The sequence below is a fragment of the Drosophila montana genome, unplaced genomic scaffold (genome assembly GCF_035044405.1).
Source record: "Drosophila montana isolate Dmon_TW-CO22-7 unplaced genomic scaffold, ASM3504440v1 contig_3217_1, whole genome shotgun sequence".
Classification (NCBI taxonomy): domain Eukaryota; kingdom Metazoa; phylum Arthropoda; class Insecta; order Diptera; family Drosophilidae; genus Drosophila; species Drosophila montana.
The window spans coordinates 1,515,919-1,531,575 of NW_026998097.1; the positions used below are offsets into that span (position 1 = coordinate 1,515,919).

At 41.1% G+C, this 15,657-nt stretch overlaps 2 protein-coding genes and 1 long non-coding RNA gene across 6 annotated transcripts in view; 1 reads left to right on the plus strand and 2 right to left on the minus strand.

Moving 5' to 3' along the window:
* LOC135433233 (uncharacterized) overlaps positions 1-15,657 on the minus strand; it is a 51,252-nt gene that overhangs the window by 28,531 nt on the left and 7,064 nt on the right. The gene's annotated exons all lie outside the window — the stretch shown is intronic.
* Positions 1-15,657, plus strand: part of comm3 — a 38,411-nt gene that overhangs the window by 17,429 nt on the left and 5,325 nt on the right. The window contains exon 1 of one of the 2 annotated variants that reach the window (XM_064689224.1): positions 1,869-2,844. The exons of the other annotated variant lie outside the window; for it this stretch is intronic. Coding sequence (XP_064545294.1) covers positions 2,265-2,844 — 580 coding nt within the window. The 5' untranslated portion in view covers positions 1,869-2,264. Of the gene's footprint in view, positions 1-1,868; positions 2,845-15,657 lie in introns of those variants that run through there. 2 annotated transcript variants of the gene reach the window in all.
* Phs (Phaser) lies at positions 10,674-14,869 on the minus strand. Its single transcript, XM_064689218.1, has 2 exons — positions 12,336-14,869; positions 10,674-12,273 (listed from the first exon to the last, which is right to left on the minus strand). Exons 1-2 carry the CDS (start codon positions 14,632-14,634, stop codon positions 11,735-11,737), a joined length of 2,838 nt encoding a protein of 945 aa, XP_064545288.1. The 5' UTR covers positions 14,635-14,869; the 3' UTR covers positions 10,674-11,734.

The following is a 15,657-nucleotide window of genomic DNA, read 5'->3' on the forward strand; positions in this document are numbered from 1 at the left end:
ATTGATGCCGGCCGAGCAATGGAATAGGCGTCAAAAAATACGCAATTTTTTGTTGTTTTCGTTTTTTTTCTGTTTGTGTTGCCGTCAAAGTAAACAAAATGTAAGCGCGGTCGTCATTAAAACTCTAGAGAAAATACTATAGTAACAATCGTATTATAGTAATTCCATAATATATAAATAATAAAAAAAAAACCTATAAATTGCAATCGTTTCCTGCTTTTCCAATTCGCGTGTTGTGCTGCGTCTTTGCGCTGTCTTCTATTGATTTGTTTTCTTTTCTTTTATTGTTTATAACTAATGCCATAGTCAATTGTTGTTGTGCGCTCATAATAAAATAATGCTGAGAATACGCTCGCCCGCCAATTAAGCCAAGAGCTACTCCGATTCAAATTGAATCGCTTTTTGAACAGCTCTATTTTATAGAGCTGAAAGCCCAGTTACAAATTATAAGAAACCAAAAGTTTTAGTATCTTATCATATGAAATGCGGCAAATGTTTCTGTAAAGTGCAATTCAATTAATTAACTTGCAATTTTGGTATCTAAGCTGTTATCAAGTTGAATTGATAACAAAGCTTGGGCAGAGATTTATATTTGGACTTTCACAAAAGATTGTGTAGTTTTCAATGAGAAGGAATTCAGCCCAGTGAAAACTGGAAGTTGAGTAGTATATCATGTGATATCTGTACAGATTTTCATCAAAACAATCTACTTATATGAGGCACGCGCTCTGTTCTATAAATGGCTTGTTGGAATTTATGAATATATAGCCGAGACGGCATTATCTAGGGCCTGTCAATTTCAATGGTTGCCAACTGCAGCGTCAACTGTTCTGATTCAGTTGTAGCTTGTTTTTGCGTAGCGAAATTTTCCACTTGATTAATTCATTAATTGCGCCCTTTATGCCTGGCATTATATGGTTGCATATAAACACTGCAACTATATTTCGAGCTGAGGCCTACAATAATTGAAATCGCAAGTCGCTTAATGAGCGCGGCAACTCATTCATTTTTTATGAGCTGCAATTACAATTGAATCTAATTGGATCTGCTTGTAGATGTTTCTCCGACTGCTGATAACAAAAGATCGCTCGGCGACACGTCTTTAGGCTGCGTTTACAATCGCCGCAATTATCAGCATTTATTAATGAAATAGTTAACAGCAATTTATTTATATTTTTTCTAAAAAGATAAACCTTCATAAATTGTATTGCAACTACAATTTGCTTATATTTGTTCTATATAGAAGAGTTTTAAAATTGTTTTCAAATTTGTTTATCAATTTATTTTTAGTTTTGTTTTGTCTACAATAAGAAGTTACTTTTAATTAAGGCACAGTTCAGCAAACAAATATTTGATTCCCACTAAAAAATCTATTAAATTATTATTGAATTTTGCAACTTGCAACAAACTGAACTTTAGCCTTTAGGTTATGAGAGGGCCCACATATTCTGTCTATAATCGAATTGTTGCACCTTGTCCTTAGTGGTTCTTGACGTGTAGCTGACAATTTGAAACTCAAACAGATGAACTTTTTATGGCATCAAGTAGGCAACAGTAAATGAAACAGAGCAAAGCACAAGCACGACCAAAGCTAAGTAACACTTCCCTACATTTTTACAGCCTGAAAAAAAATAAAAAATAATATCGACTTGGCAAATAATAAAAGCCATATGCTATCAGCTAAAGCTACAGCCAGATAGATGGAAAGACGAAGCTGGAGATACGAATATCCCGTGTCCAATACATTATTTAGAAACGTTTATTGCCAAGATAAATTCAGTAAGGAGTTTAATAGCCACTATCAATATTTGTACAACAAATAAGCAACGAGAGCGACCGGCCACAATGCGAGACGGTGTATCTACAAGATACAACCGCAATCGTAGCCACAGCAGCAGCAACAGCAGCAGTCGCAGCAGCAGCAGCAGTCGCAGATGCGTATGGCGAATTAACACAAACGCGTTAATACAATTAGTTTAAAAGTGAAAAATCTCGTATATAAATACATATATATATGTACATATAAAAATACGAAACGAAGCAGCAAAAAAAACTGTTAACTAAATAATAAAAACAATAAAAGAAATACGCAGCGAGGCTGTCGACAAAAAGCGCCACAACAAATTTGCAACTTTACACTCGTCGGCGGTTTTCAGTCGCGAAATGAAGCCACAGCCTCAGCGCTGAACCACAGAACGCGTGTGCCCCCACATAGAAGAGACATATTAACAACAACAACGAGAAAAACTACATCAACTGCAAACATGGTCGAGTTACTCAAGGCGCTCAATTTGACGGGCAATTTGCTGGCAGGCCTTGAAGACAACAGCCTCGAGAATGCCCCGAATCCCATTGCACTGATTGCCGCCGCGGAGCCCAGTCTCAATGCCACGGCCATGAATATGACTACCACAAGCACAACAACAACGTTGGCGAATGCCACGAGCAGCGGCGAGAAAATTCAAATGGACGGCTTCGATCTGCCCGGCAATTATTCCATACTGATTAACAAGCTGGAACAATTGGCGCTGGGCCTGGACTCGGCGCTGGGCAACTTCACCATCGATCGCCAGGAGGTGGAAATTAATTTGAATGGCGCCTCTGCCAACGATGTGGCCGATGTTGCCGACGATCTGATCTTCAGCGATGTGATACCCGCTGCACATGCTCCGACAACACATATAGCACACGGCTCGCGCATTTACACGGGCGAAGAGGAGGACTTTGCTCATGTGGTCAGCGATATTTGGATAGGCGTCATTCTCACGCTGCTCATTGTATTTGTGATATTCTTCATATGTGCGTGCTTCCTGTATCACAAGTTTCAACAGTGGAAGAATTCATGTGAGTTTTTGAGTATTTGCCACGCGCCACATGGCGTATACTTGATAAGTTATTGACAAAACATTGCGTATACGCAAAGTAGAACTTAGAGGTGATAGTAGAAGACTTTTATATAGGTAAACTTATGTCTAAACTTAGTTAATATCAATTTGTGGGAAACTTATCGAAATATGTAAGCTATCGAAATTTTGTCATTGCTTTCGATATCGATTTAACAAGCTATCGAAATTGACAGCAATTTATAAAAGAGAGAATATGTTGGCAACAATTGATAACATGTTGATATTTATCTTAATTTGTTTAGTATAAATTTATCGATAGGCGTTGTCGATTCTGCCAGGTGCACTAAATTGTTTTTTATTGATGCAAAAACACACTCGCCAAATGATTAATTCCACTTAGCAAGTTGTTGAAAGCAACACTGAATCATAAACGCGTCAAGGCTTAAAAGTTCCATTTATAAGGTCTTACGCAGTGTACCAAAATGTCTGTTCAAATGAGCAATGGCTCTTAAAATACCCCATTTAAAATCGGTCAGTGTGTGTGTGTGTAATATACTTAGTCAAGAATTGCAGAGCATTTGGACAATTAAAACACAAGCAAATAAACAAAGTGCCAAAGCAAAGTCTGTGGACAAAGAAGTTACGCATCAAATGCAGCAAAAACAAAACTTAAGCTCGAATGTGACTGACGATGAGAAAGCTGATGATGATGATGATGATGTTGGGGAATATTATTATGATAAAATGAGTCACAATTAGACACGGCAGCAAAACGAATTCAAATAAATTGAAATTTTAGCGCTATTTATTTGCTTAGCGTGTGAAGCCAGAAGTCTTGTGACTTGTGAGCTGTGAATATATTTTAAGAGCTTAGACAAAAGCATTTCAGAAATAATTCGCTGAATGATAAATAAACAAATGACTGTCTTTCTGTTTGACTAACTATTTCTATTTTAGCCGCTTGTTTGCGTTGCCAATTGCCAAATAATTGTGGTCTTGAAACCAGAAACAGAACTTCTGTTGCCGGGCAATTGGTCTGCTATCATAATTGGTGTCTGGCTTTGTTCTAATTATAAATTATAAGGCAATTAGCTAATAAATTTCTAGTTACAATGATTAAGCACGCACACACACGCACGCACACACACACAACATCGACATCGACATCGACACACAAATGCATTTGGTTCTTATCTCTGTATCGTTGTTAGCCCCTTTGGCTCGTCTTTTGTTTGCCAGCCAAAAACAAACATAACATTTTCAGTTAATTAAAGCTGCAGTCAAGTGGCCCATTTCGGGCTAGAAGACTACAAGACTAGAAGACGGAGACGACTCAAGTGCTGTTTGCCCAGTTCGAGGCTCGATTACACTGCAAATTTGTGTTAATTAATTTAAATTGCTTTGTACCAAAGCAGCACAGCACAGCAAACAAAAGAATCGTCTTCATGCGGCCCGCAGCTCGATTGCTTGCTAATGGCCAAATACCGAGTCACTGGGCCACTTTCGTTTTGATTAGCCAGCAGCCAATCGCTGTGGCATTCAGCACAGGCTCTGACAGAGGTGCAACCAATAACAATGGGCGGCATCAAATGCAGGCAATACCAAGTGCTCAAGTACCTGAAAGGGGCCAATCAATGGGTGAACGAACGATATCCATTTCAATGGGGCAAGATAACGCTATAGGCAATAAGATAATCAAGTCCATATACCGCACAAAGGATTACTACATAGCACATTATCACATCCACATTTGTTTTTATTGTCTTATACTACAGAGTTCGCCAAAAAACATTGCGTTCTATAAACAAAGAAAGTGACTCGCTCTCAATCAACTATTGAAATACTTTTTTGCATCCATCTGAAACTCGCCTAAAAATGTTGAGAATATTTCGTCGCTTTCAACTGCATTTCCAAGTGTGAAATTAGTTGTTTCATCTCTAGGGAATGCACTTCGGCTCCTCTTCAGCAAACAATCAATCAAAAACTTGAACAGTTTTTGGCTGCTCTGCTGGAATCTGCCTACTTGAAACATGCCTAGCCCAGCATTTGGCACAAAACCAGTAAGAGTGCTCTAGTCAGGGCTGCCCGACTAGGCTATGCCCTTAAGCAAATGCAGCTTGTACTAGGGAAGGAAATTTACTAGATCTGTATATACTATTCTAGAAGCTACTAGTCAAATGTGGCTAGAGTTCTTAAAACCTAAGAGATTTGCTCAAAAAACAAGATTTTGATGTCTATTTTTATCGATTGCTTGGAAACAATAAAAGTTATCGGTTATCGGTTATCGGCAACAAACTCGTACTGCGCGGGCACTAAGAAGACCTATTTTCAAGTCTCTAGCTCTTAAAGGTTCTGAGATCGACGCATTTACACATACGGTTGGCTGAAAAGACGGACAGACAGAAAAGAGCAACAGACGAACAGACGGACGGACATGGCTAGATCGACTCGGCTATTGATGCTGATCAATATCGGAGAAGCTTCCTTTTCCATACATTTACATACTTTCGCACAAAAAACAGTATACCCTTTTTACCCATTTGTAATGGATATACAAACAAAACTTCAACGTCAAAATTGGCATGCGTACAACACCAAAAACACAGCCCCCCACTTAGCATTGCCTCGGCTTTGGCTTATTTTTGTTTGTAGCGATATTTATAAACATTTCTAGGCCGCGCAGAATAATATACATAAATTTGAAATAAAGTCTTGAAACCATCTAGAATTCCAAGTTTGCTGAATATTTGCGGCATTGTTATGCAAATATTTAAAAATGATTTCGTTTATTATTGCTTATTAAGTGTGCGCCGAGCATACTGTAAATAATTATAAAAGAAGAACGTATACTCTTGGCTGAGACAAAAACCGAATAACAAATACCCTTGCGCACAAGTTAAACAAAAAGCAGCGAGCGCAGGCGGAAAGCTATTTATGTGGGCTTTTACAAACAATGTGACAGCCGTAATATACATATTAAATTTAAGTACATGCGTGCATAATTATCAAACATCGCGACGTCACGCATACGCAACGTTGTACGCATTGTCTCCGGTATTACGGTGCGTATGAGTGACGTTTTTCGGTTCACGGCTGTTTAATTTCCTTTTAATGAGTTGTTTATCTCTGTGCCTGCTCTTCTTCTTCTTGTTGTACTTGTTGTCGATGTCATTGTTGTTGTTGCTGTTGTTCTTGTTGCAGCTGTCATTGTTGCGGGCGCCACTTGGTTGTTTTTTCAACTGATTTGGCGGCATCTTTAACGTAGTTCTTCTCTTTGTGGTAGTTGTATTTATTTATATTTAACGTAAGCCTTTTGGACACTTGCAAATTAAGTTTTTTAAATATAAAATGGTAATTAACCTGCAGCTTTTCGAAACTGTTTTTGCTGCTTGAGCAATTAATGAAAGAGAAATCAATGAAATTTAATATATATGCAACAGATATGCATTGGAATAAAAGGCTCAATTGCACAGTTTAAAAAAATGTATGCCCGCATCGATATTTATAATATATAGCTGAAATTCGCAGCTATACGGAATATCTTGCTGAGTGCACTTGTTGAAGGTGTTTTTCGAGCACTCTTTATGACACATTCGGAAAATGGAGCCCCTCGAACAAAGTCGTTAAACTTTTGCGCTGTTGCCGCTGCCGCACTTGAATTCGATGCGAGTGGCTGGCAAATAAAGCGGCGAATTGTTAATTAAATTAGGCATTGATTAAATTTGCAAATAATTTATAAATCGCAATTTGCAATGGCAATGCAGCATCATCAACATCATCAACATCATGAACATCATGAACATCATGATTATCATTGTCATAAGGGAATTAAATGTGACTTTCACCCCGCTCCAGGCCGGCTCCGACTTTAAGCAGCTTTGACGTCAATACATTTTCCAGTTGTGTATCAAATGTTTTTCACAGCAAGCATCCATTTTAAGCGGCTTACTTATAAGCAGATAAATATGTATAGATTTGTATATACACACATCTATATATATGCGTGCTAATATTGTTTGTTATTTTAGCTTTATTGAATCTAACGTGAAATTCACAAAAATATGCTAAATGAATAAAACCCAAACCCAACCCAACCCAAACCGAAAACCAAAACAGCAACAACAACAAATACGGCGCTTTGTAAATGCCAAATAAGTAGCAGTAACTAAAATCGAGTTTGGCAATGCAGAGGGCCAATGCTAATGCCCGCAACAGGCCAATAACTAAACAGAGTATTACCCGCAAAACAGCCAAAGCCGTTGGGTTAAAGGGCGGAAATTGGCCGAGTCGATATGATGATGCTTCAGTTTATAAGCCACAAAACGTGTTGGATTTGTTTCAATGGCGCTAATTGCTTAATTGAAACTGTTTTTCCATTGCATTTACTGTTAGCTAACGCCCCGCGACAGCGCCCACCCACCCCCGCGCCAGTTCTACCTTTCATAGCAAAATGTCAATTAGTGTTTGCCTGCTAAAAGCCAAAAAATCGACAATAGACCAAATTAGCTGTTCGCTTGACACACACACACACACACACACACACGCAAATACATATCATACCACACCTCAACACACCCCTCGCGCGTTCCAACACATGTCACGCTGTCGTATACGTAATATACATTTTGATTAGCATTGTGCATACGCAACGTTCGGCATTTGATATTTGAAATGCATTGCGAAAAACTGTTCCATTTTAATTGCAAATTTGTAAATTTACTGGAGTCCAGCATATCATCATAATTGGCCGAGGGGCAGCTGCCGCTGCTGCTGCTGCAGCATATTTCAATAATTGAAGCGCGCTATATTTTTAATTAGTTAAATGCGCGTTTAATTAGCTTTATAAATTATGCACATGCAGCGGTTAGTTGCAAGCTCTGCATTTTTTCTTTTTTTCATATTATTTACTAGCCTTTGCAGTTGTTGTCTCCCTATTTATTTTTTTTTTGGTTCGCCGCTGACTTTGGAGTTTATTTTTGTATAATTTATGAATGTTTGTTCAACAGACAGTCGTGCTGGAATGATGGTCTTTCAGTTATGATTTATTTATGTATTTTGATATTTTTTTTTTTCTCTCTATTTGTTTGTTCGCCTGTTTATTTGTTTGTCTTTTCGCTGTCGACGGAAATGAACTGCGATTTTTATTTATTAATCGCTGCATGATTTATGGATAAATAATTGTAATGCCTTTTTATTACGTGGATGAGCTGTCAGTAGCGGTTTTAAATTACGTGCAGCACAGGAGCATCAGAAGAGAAAGCAATAGAGTACACATAACAGAGGCTTTTTTGAACTGCAGCAAATAAAATAAATTAATTGGCAGCTAAATAAGTTAATATATAATTTGCTAAATGAACAGTTTTGATACACTATAACTATATTTGATTTATAATTAAGATTATGTTTATTAAATGTTAAATAAAAAACATGTAACTTTCTGCGGATGATCGTTTTTACATAAATCATACGCACCGTTACCAATTCAAATGCTTTGAAAACACTCAAAACGCGCGCTGAACAGTGTTGTAAAACGATCAACAGCTAAGACGCTCTCATACAGCTGCCCAAGCGGCTCACATTAATAACGGCGCGAGAGAGCGCACAAAACAAAACAAAACAAAATGCGACGCGCAATTAGCGCACACACGCGCACGCACACAGAACTAATAACAGACGCTACCAGAGAACAGCAACAACAACAACAGCAATGAGCAAACACGTTCCACAGTTTGGCGGCGCCGCATGTTAACGACCGCGCAAAGAATGCAGCAGGCAGAACGTCGAGCAGAGCGCGCAGAAGAGCAACACGACTTGGCAGGCAAATCAAGTAAGTAGTCAGACCAAGACAGGAGAGCACAACAACGCGAGAGAACCAAAGAGCTGCAGCACAAAAAGAGCAATAGAGAGTGAGAGAGGGAGAGAGAGCAGAAGAACTGGCTGGCTGGTAAATTGTATTGGCGACAAAAGCCAAGCGTCGCTGTTGCCGTCGTCGCTGCGTGTGGCTTTTATGGCTAGTTTTAAAATTAACCACAGCTGCAACAACAAAAAGAAAAAAAATCAAAAGAAGAGGCAGACAAAGTCGCAGACTGAAACGAAATTCAATTAAAAGGCAACAGCGTAAAGTGTGAAAATGCTGACACAGCCAAAAAGGGCTGCGGCTGTGGCTGAGCTTGCGGCCGAGACTGCGGCTTTGGGCAGCGATCAGCACAGACACAGCACAGGCACAGACACAAGCACACTCACACATACGTGCAAAGCGGCGTCGCTGCTGGCGTTGCCTTTGTTGACTGTACAACGGGGCGTATACTCGTTTTTTTCGGCTTGCGTGCTTTCTACAGCCGTCAGCCAAATAATGTGTATACGTTTGTAGATTTTTTTTTTTAATCATATTTGTTGTTATTCTTGGTGTTGTTGTGCGCTTTTTACGCTTTCTACACCACCGACAACCACGATAACAACAGCAACAGCTACAACATAACAAAGCTCGCCACACTTAATTTGCATATTTTTGCACAACAAAAATCGTTTGTGTGTGCGCTTGTCTGCATGTTAGCTGTCACGTTGACTATCTTTTTGGCTATTGTGCTGCACACACACACACACACACACACACACCCGCACTCACACTCACACAGACTGAGACATGAAGTGCAGTAGCACCACGTCGTATGCGTAATATTGCATTGAAAGCGCATGAAGCAACGAATTTTTTGTTGTTCTGTTGTTGCTCCTTTTTTTTTTCTAGCTATTTCTGCTTAGCAACGTTTTTTTTTGTTTTTCGCTGATTTTTGATACAAAAAAGTAGATTTCATGCTTTTGTTTGTCGCCCGCTTTTGTTTCCAAACGATATGCTGTTCCGCCAGACTGTCAAAAAACACATACGCATGCACATATGTATACATATTTGTATATATTCCTAGAGGTGTATGTGGCAAAATAAATAGTCTTTGTCTGATGATGATAAGAGTAGAATAATAAAGAACAAAATTTCAAACAATAACACTCAACACAAAAAAGAATATACGCAAATTAAATGAAAGAAAACTTTTCGCAGCTCATATGAAAATAAATATTGTTCGCATCAAATTGAGCAATAACAAAAACAAATAAATGATCAGTTGCGACGAATACATTCATTGATTGTTAGCTATAATTTTTATAAACTCAATTATTTATTCATATACATTTTTTCACTGATTGAAACGGGGAACTTAACACGATGATAAAGCAAATGGAAACAGTTTTTGCTCTTGAAATGATATATATGTACGTCTAACCATATCCAAACAGTCTCAGTTAACATCTACCCCATGGGCTCCATTTGAAATTATAGGAAATATATTATGTTATATCTAACATTATTATAACATTACGTTCTTTGTTCTTAATAGATCAAATCTTATGCTGGTAGCTCTGATTCCAGTTCGTTTGTTCAATTCGAACTAGATCCTTTATTCCTTTCTCTCTCTCTCTTTTTGCCACCCCTTTTTATCACATGCCCACAAACCACCGAAGACTACCCCATTTGTAAAATGACAAACTATCTTGGATTTTGCTCTCTAACATTTGCTCTCGCAATAAATATATGTTCACCCACCCCCTTTGCTGATCCCAAATCGAAGCGAGCAACAGCTGCCCCGTAAAGTTGACAAAGGGGCTGCTGGCAAACAGCAGCAGCAGCTGCTGTTTGGCCATAAACATAAAACTGAAGGCCGTCGAAAGCACGTTCAAGGTACAAGATACTAGATACACACCACCCCGAATTGGCACACTGATATTGAGGTAATTGCAGTAAGGGTTGCATTGGTTGGCAGCAACAATTGCATATAGAAATCATAATAAATGTATTTTCATTGGACTCATATATCTGCTTATATTTATGTGTATAAATGCTCGTAGTCTTAAATTACAAAATTATACTTCGCCGACTTTTTGCGTGCGTTTGTCTTTTCGCTTAGCTTAAGATTCGAGAAAAATAATGAGAATGTATCTCTTAAAAATGAGTAGCTTAAATCAAACTATTAAATAAATATATATATACATATATGTATATATATGTATAATAAGCATTGTTCTTGTGAGTTGGATTGCAATCATAGGCATATATGCATATATACATGTACATATACATATATATAAGTAGACATAATTTGGAATTTGAATATGTGTAATGTTAAAGCGTTACACATAGCATAAATTGCATAATTCGTGACTGGCAATTCACTCGCTTCATGATAATTTATCAAATTACATAATATTTGCATATATCAAATTGTGTTCTGCAGAACAACAACTCTGTAAATTGTGGAAAGAGGTACAGATATTGTGTATAGAAGTATATAATCATTCAAGTCGATATGTCATGGATTTTTTATACAAAATATCTGACGAAATCCATAACAATTCAAGTTAAATGGAACTAAATTTGTTCTTTGCTTTTGCGCCTGCCTTTTGCAATATTAGAAATAAACAATTCATATTGAATCTTAAAATTATTTACAATTTATAGTTTGACTGTGCATATAAAAAAATATGATGTATATATAAACTCTTTGCAGTCTCTTATTTTTTTTTAAGTTCTTTTTTTTTGTTTTTTTTTTTGTTCATATAATTAATGCTTTTAAAACGTAGTCTTTTCTGTTCGTTAATGTTAATTAAATGCGAAAAAAAATGTTATCGTTAGATGAATCTTCTTCAATAGGTTTGACTTCATTATGATAATAAGTCTGTATACATAGAAAATACTTAATCCCTGCAAAATTGAAAATCTTATAAAGAAAGTGAAATCGTCTCCAAGTCTGCGAGGTTTACACTATGCTACAGAATTTCAAGTACAGTTGCATCTTAAGCTAATGAGTAAGAATTGTGGATTGGAGTCTGATAAGTCTTTAGATTTCCGCCTGCTGTCCAACTACAGTAAAGTAGCTTGTAATCTTGCGATTAGTCTTTGTCTTGCCATTGCTGGACACGGCGTCCGTTGTTGAGCCGCTGGACAGCGCATTCTCCTTCTCTGGCGTGATCTCCTCATCATCATCCCCTTTGGCCGGCTCCACTTGCATCGAAACTGTCACCGAAACCTGAGCGCAGCCCCCAGCCGTGCCAGCGCCTGCATCAGCTGCCAGCTCAGCCATGTTGTGTTTGCCCTCAATCACTGGGTTTGCCGGCGGCTCCTCCGCAATGTCGTTGAGCGTGCTAAGGCTGCGCTTCAGATCATTCAGCAGCTTCTCCTGTGCGGCAATCTTCTCCTGCAGTTTCTCGCGCCGCGGACGACGCGTCACGGGCTTCGACTTGGTGTTATCCGGAGATGCCTGCTGCTCCTGCGATTCGATGGCCGCTTGTCCGCCGTGTTCGCGCTGCTGGTGACGCTGCAGATTTACGCGCGAGGAGTAACCACGCTGGCAAGAGGTGCAGCTAAACGGTTTCTCGCCTAAAAGAGAAAGCAGAACGTTTGATCCGGTCTGTCAGAAGAGATGATAGCTATTCACTTACCTGTGTGCCTGCGCATGTGGACGCGCATGTCGATTTTGCGGGAGAAGCGCTTGTCGCACATCTCGCATTGGATGGGCTTGTCGCCGAGATGCGTGCGCCGATGCACAATGAGATTCTGGCGGGCACGGAACGCCTTGCCGCAGAGGTCACAGCTGTACGGCTTCTCGCCGGTGTGAACGCGCACGTGTATGGCCAGATCGGAGCTGCGCACGAATCCCTTGCCACACCGCTCGCACTTGTAACGTCGATCGTTCTTGTGATGGCGCATATGCAGCGCCATGTCCTGTTTGGTGGCCAGCGGCAGACCACATAGCTCGCACTTGAATGCCTTCTCGGTGCGATGTCGCAACTGATGCTCGGCCAGCCGCATTTTTAGACGGAACGCACGTCCACATTGGCCACAAACATGCGGCTTCTCGCCGGTGTGCAGCCGCAGATGATCCTGCAGCCGTGAGAAACGCTGAAAGGTTTTGCTGCAAAAATTACAGGTGTGAATGGTTCCGTTACGCTGCGATTCCTCAGATGATTCGCGCTTGATGGAGGCCGCTGCATGGCTATCATCCGTGGAGGTATTGTGTGGCGTTACGCTCTCAGCGTCTGAGTCAGTGTCCTTGTCTTCCTCCTCCAAATCGTCATCCTCATCCTTAATATCGACAACGTAGTCCACATAGCTGCGTGATTTGCGCGCGCGTCTCGGTTCCACTTCCTCTTTGATCTCCTGCTGTAATTCCTTGTCCCCCACCTGCTGCTGCTCTTTTTCCTTCGGCTCCTGCTGCACGTGCTCCTTGTCTTCCTTCGGTTCCTTCTGCTCCTTTGGTCGCTTTTGCAGCTGCTGCTCTTTTTCCTCCTTTTCCCCCTGCACCTGAACCTTTTCTTCTTTCTGTTGCTGCTCCTTCTTTCGCTTCTCCGCCTGATCTATTGGCTCCTTCTCCTGTTGCATCCTCTCCTCTTCTTTCTTTTGCTGCTCCACGGGCGGTGCCGGCTTTTGTGCCTTGCGGCCTCGCTTGCGTTTGCCATTGCTGACTGTGGCTTGACTCTCTTGTTGCTCGTTTTCCTGCTTTGGTTTTTCCTCCTTTTTGCGCTTGCGTCCTGCTCGCTTACCTACGGGCAGTTTAATTATCATCTTCTTGACCTTGGGACTGCGCTCGGCAGCAATTTCCGCGACCATAGCGCTTATCATTGCGAGATCATCTTTATCAGCTGTTTCCTTCTCTGGCGGCGGCGTCTCTGGCAACTCCAGTGCCTGCACCTGCACCTGCAGCTGCACCTGCGCCGACACCTGAGCGGTAGTGGAAATGGACTTGCCATGGGCCAAATCAGATGGTATGCTGACCATGGGCTCGCTGGGCTCCTCTTTGGGCACCAAAAGCTTGAAGATGCCATGCTTCTCGCTCAAATGCAAATGCAGTTCCTTGCGCTGCTCAAATGCTTCATTACAGGCAGAGCAAACAAGCTGCTGCTTGGATATGTCATCCTCACCCTCCACCAAGAGTAGCTGCGCGCAACACTTTAAGTCGCTCAGTTGGACCCCGTCGCTCAGCTCCAGTGGCGGCTCGAGCTTAACTTGCTCATCAGCCGGCACTTTGGTTCTAACGCGTTTGCTCTCCCTCTCCACCTGCAGCAGGTGCTCTTTGTGCCAGTGTTGAGAGAGCCCCGAAGCATCCCCGTACAACAGAGAGCAGCTAACGCAACTGTAAATGAAACGATGCGCCTTCTCATCCGCGTGTATTTTGGCAGCCACAACGGGTGAGGAGGCGGGGACGGAGACAGCTACATTAACAGCGACGCTTGCGCTAACGCTGACGCTGGCGCAGGGGCTATTTGAGCTTTTGCGTTTGTTTTTGTTTTTCTGGTTTTTGTTGTTATTTTTATTTGTGCTGCCCGGTGGACGCCCACGCGGCTTGCGCGACGCTGGAAGCGACGGCGGCTGCGACTGCTGCTGCTGCTGCTCTGCAGTTGTCACTTTACCGTTACTGACCTGCGACTTTGCTGCGGCCGCTGCCTTCAAATCGTCTAAGCGTATGCGCTGTGCCTCCAGCTCAGCCTCATCCTCGCTATCGATTTGCAGCACAACATCATCGGCATCGTCCAGCAATATGTCTTCCTCTTCAATATCCAAATCCGACTCAGAGTCCTCATCCGATTCATCCGTGTCGTCTGTTGCGCAGCGCAGCGACGCAGCTGCGACGGCTGCTACTCCATTATTCTGTGCCTTTTTTGTTGTCGCTGCTGCGCTGTTGTTGCCGCTGCTGCCCAGCTTAAGCGTGGTCGGCATCGGCACATTTGTCATTTTTAACATGTCACAATACCGAAAATGATTTGTTTGCGTTTTATATTAATTAATTCCACCTTTTTTCTTTTAAATTATTATAATTATTATTGCTTTGAGAGCACGGCAACGCGCACCACTGAGGCCACTACAACAAAACTAAATCCACTGACGCCGCTGGCAGATTTTTTAACGCTCTTGCTCTCTTTCTGTCACTCTCTCCCTCTCACTGCGTCTCTTTTGTTCTTTGAGCGCGCAGTATTGCCAGATGGCGGTTGAGTGAACTTGGTTCACTGATTCGTGCTGCCAGACAATAACAAAGGAGATCATTATTGCCACCCTGTTAAGATCTTGCGAACTTGAAATTGTGTGGCAAGCCTATCACTGTAATTGAAATGTTACTAACATAATACAGTGCTAACATAATAGTTTTGTTGCTCTTGTACTAAAATATGCCGCGAGAGCACGAGCAAGAGCAAGTTCACAAGGGTATCGATGCTAAAAAATGATCAAATCGATTGATGCATCATCGATAATAGCGAGTTGGTGATAATATAACGGAAGTTTAAGCACATTTAAGCTCAAAGCAGCTGCTGCTACCATGGCTAATGTTCTTTTGATAGATATTTGACTCTTGCGCAACCATATTTGGCACTCAGGCCAACAAATTTTATCTATGCGGCTCACGCGTTCAATTGGCACGTTTTAAGTGCTGCCTCCAGTGCATCTTTTGCTGTTACTTTTCTTCGTTTTATGCGGGGCGGGCCTACTTCGACTTGGTCTTTTTGCGCAACTTCGTGGTTAACCGTTATGCCCCGCAGAGCCACACACACACAAGCACACACAAATATATAAATAGCAGACCAGGCCTATTGTGTATATATGTATGTATATATACTTTTTTTTTATCAAGCACGAAGCGTGTGTACATTGTTTGGCCGCATTTTGTTACGCCGGGCAACATGTGCAAAAGTCAATTTGAAAATTGCGGCACAGCCAGCCGCAGCAGTGCCGAGTTCCGCCCTCAGGCCGCCCCCCACGACTAAACAGGCT

Excerpts from the sequence above, each read along its gene's own strand:
- Phs (XM_064689218.1), bottom strand. The coding sequence starts at position 14,634 with ATGTTAAAAATGACAAATGTGCCGATGCCGACCACGCTTAAGCTGGGC. Across the intron at positions 12,274-12,335 it reads CCACATGCGCAGGCACACAG|GCGAGAAACCGTTTAGCTGC; the intron begins GTAAGTGAATAG and ends TTTCTCTTTTAG.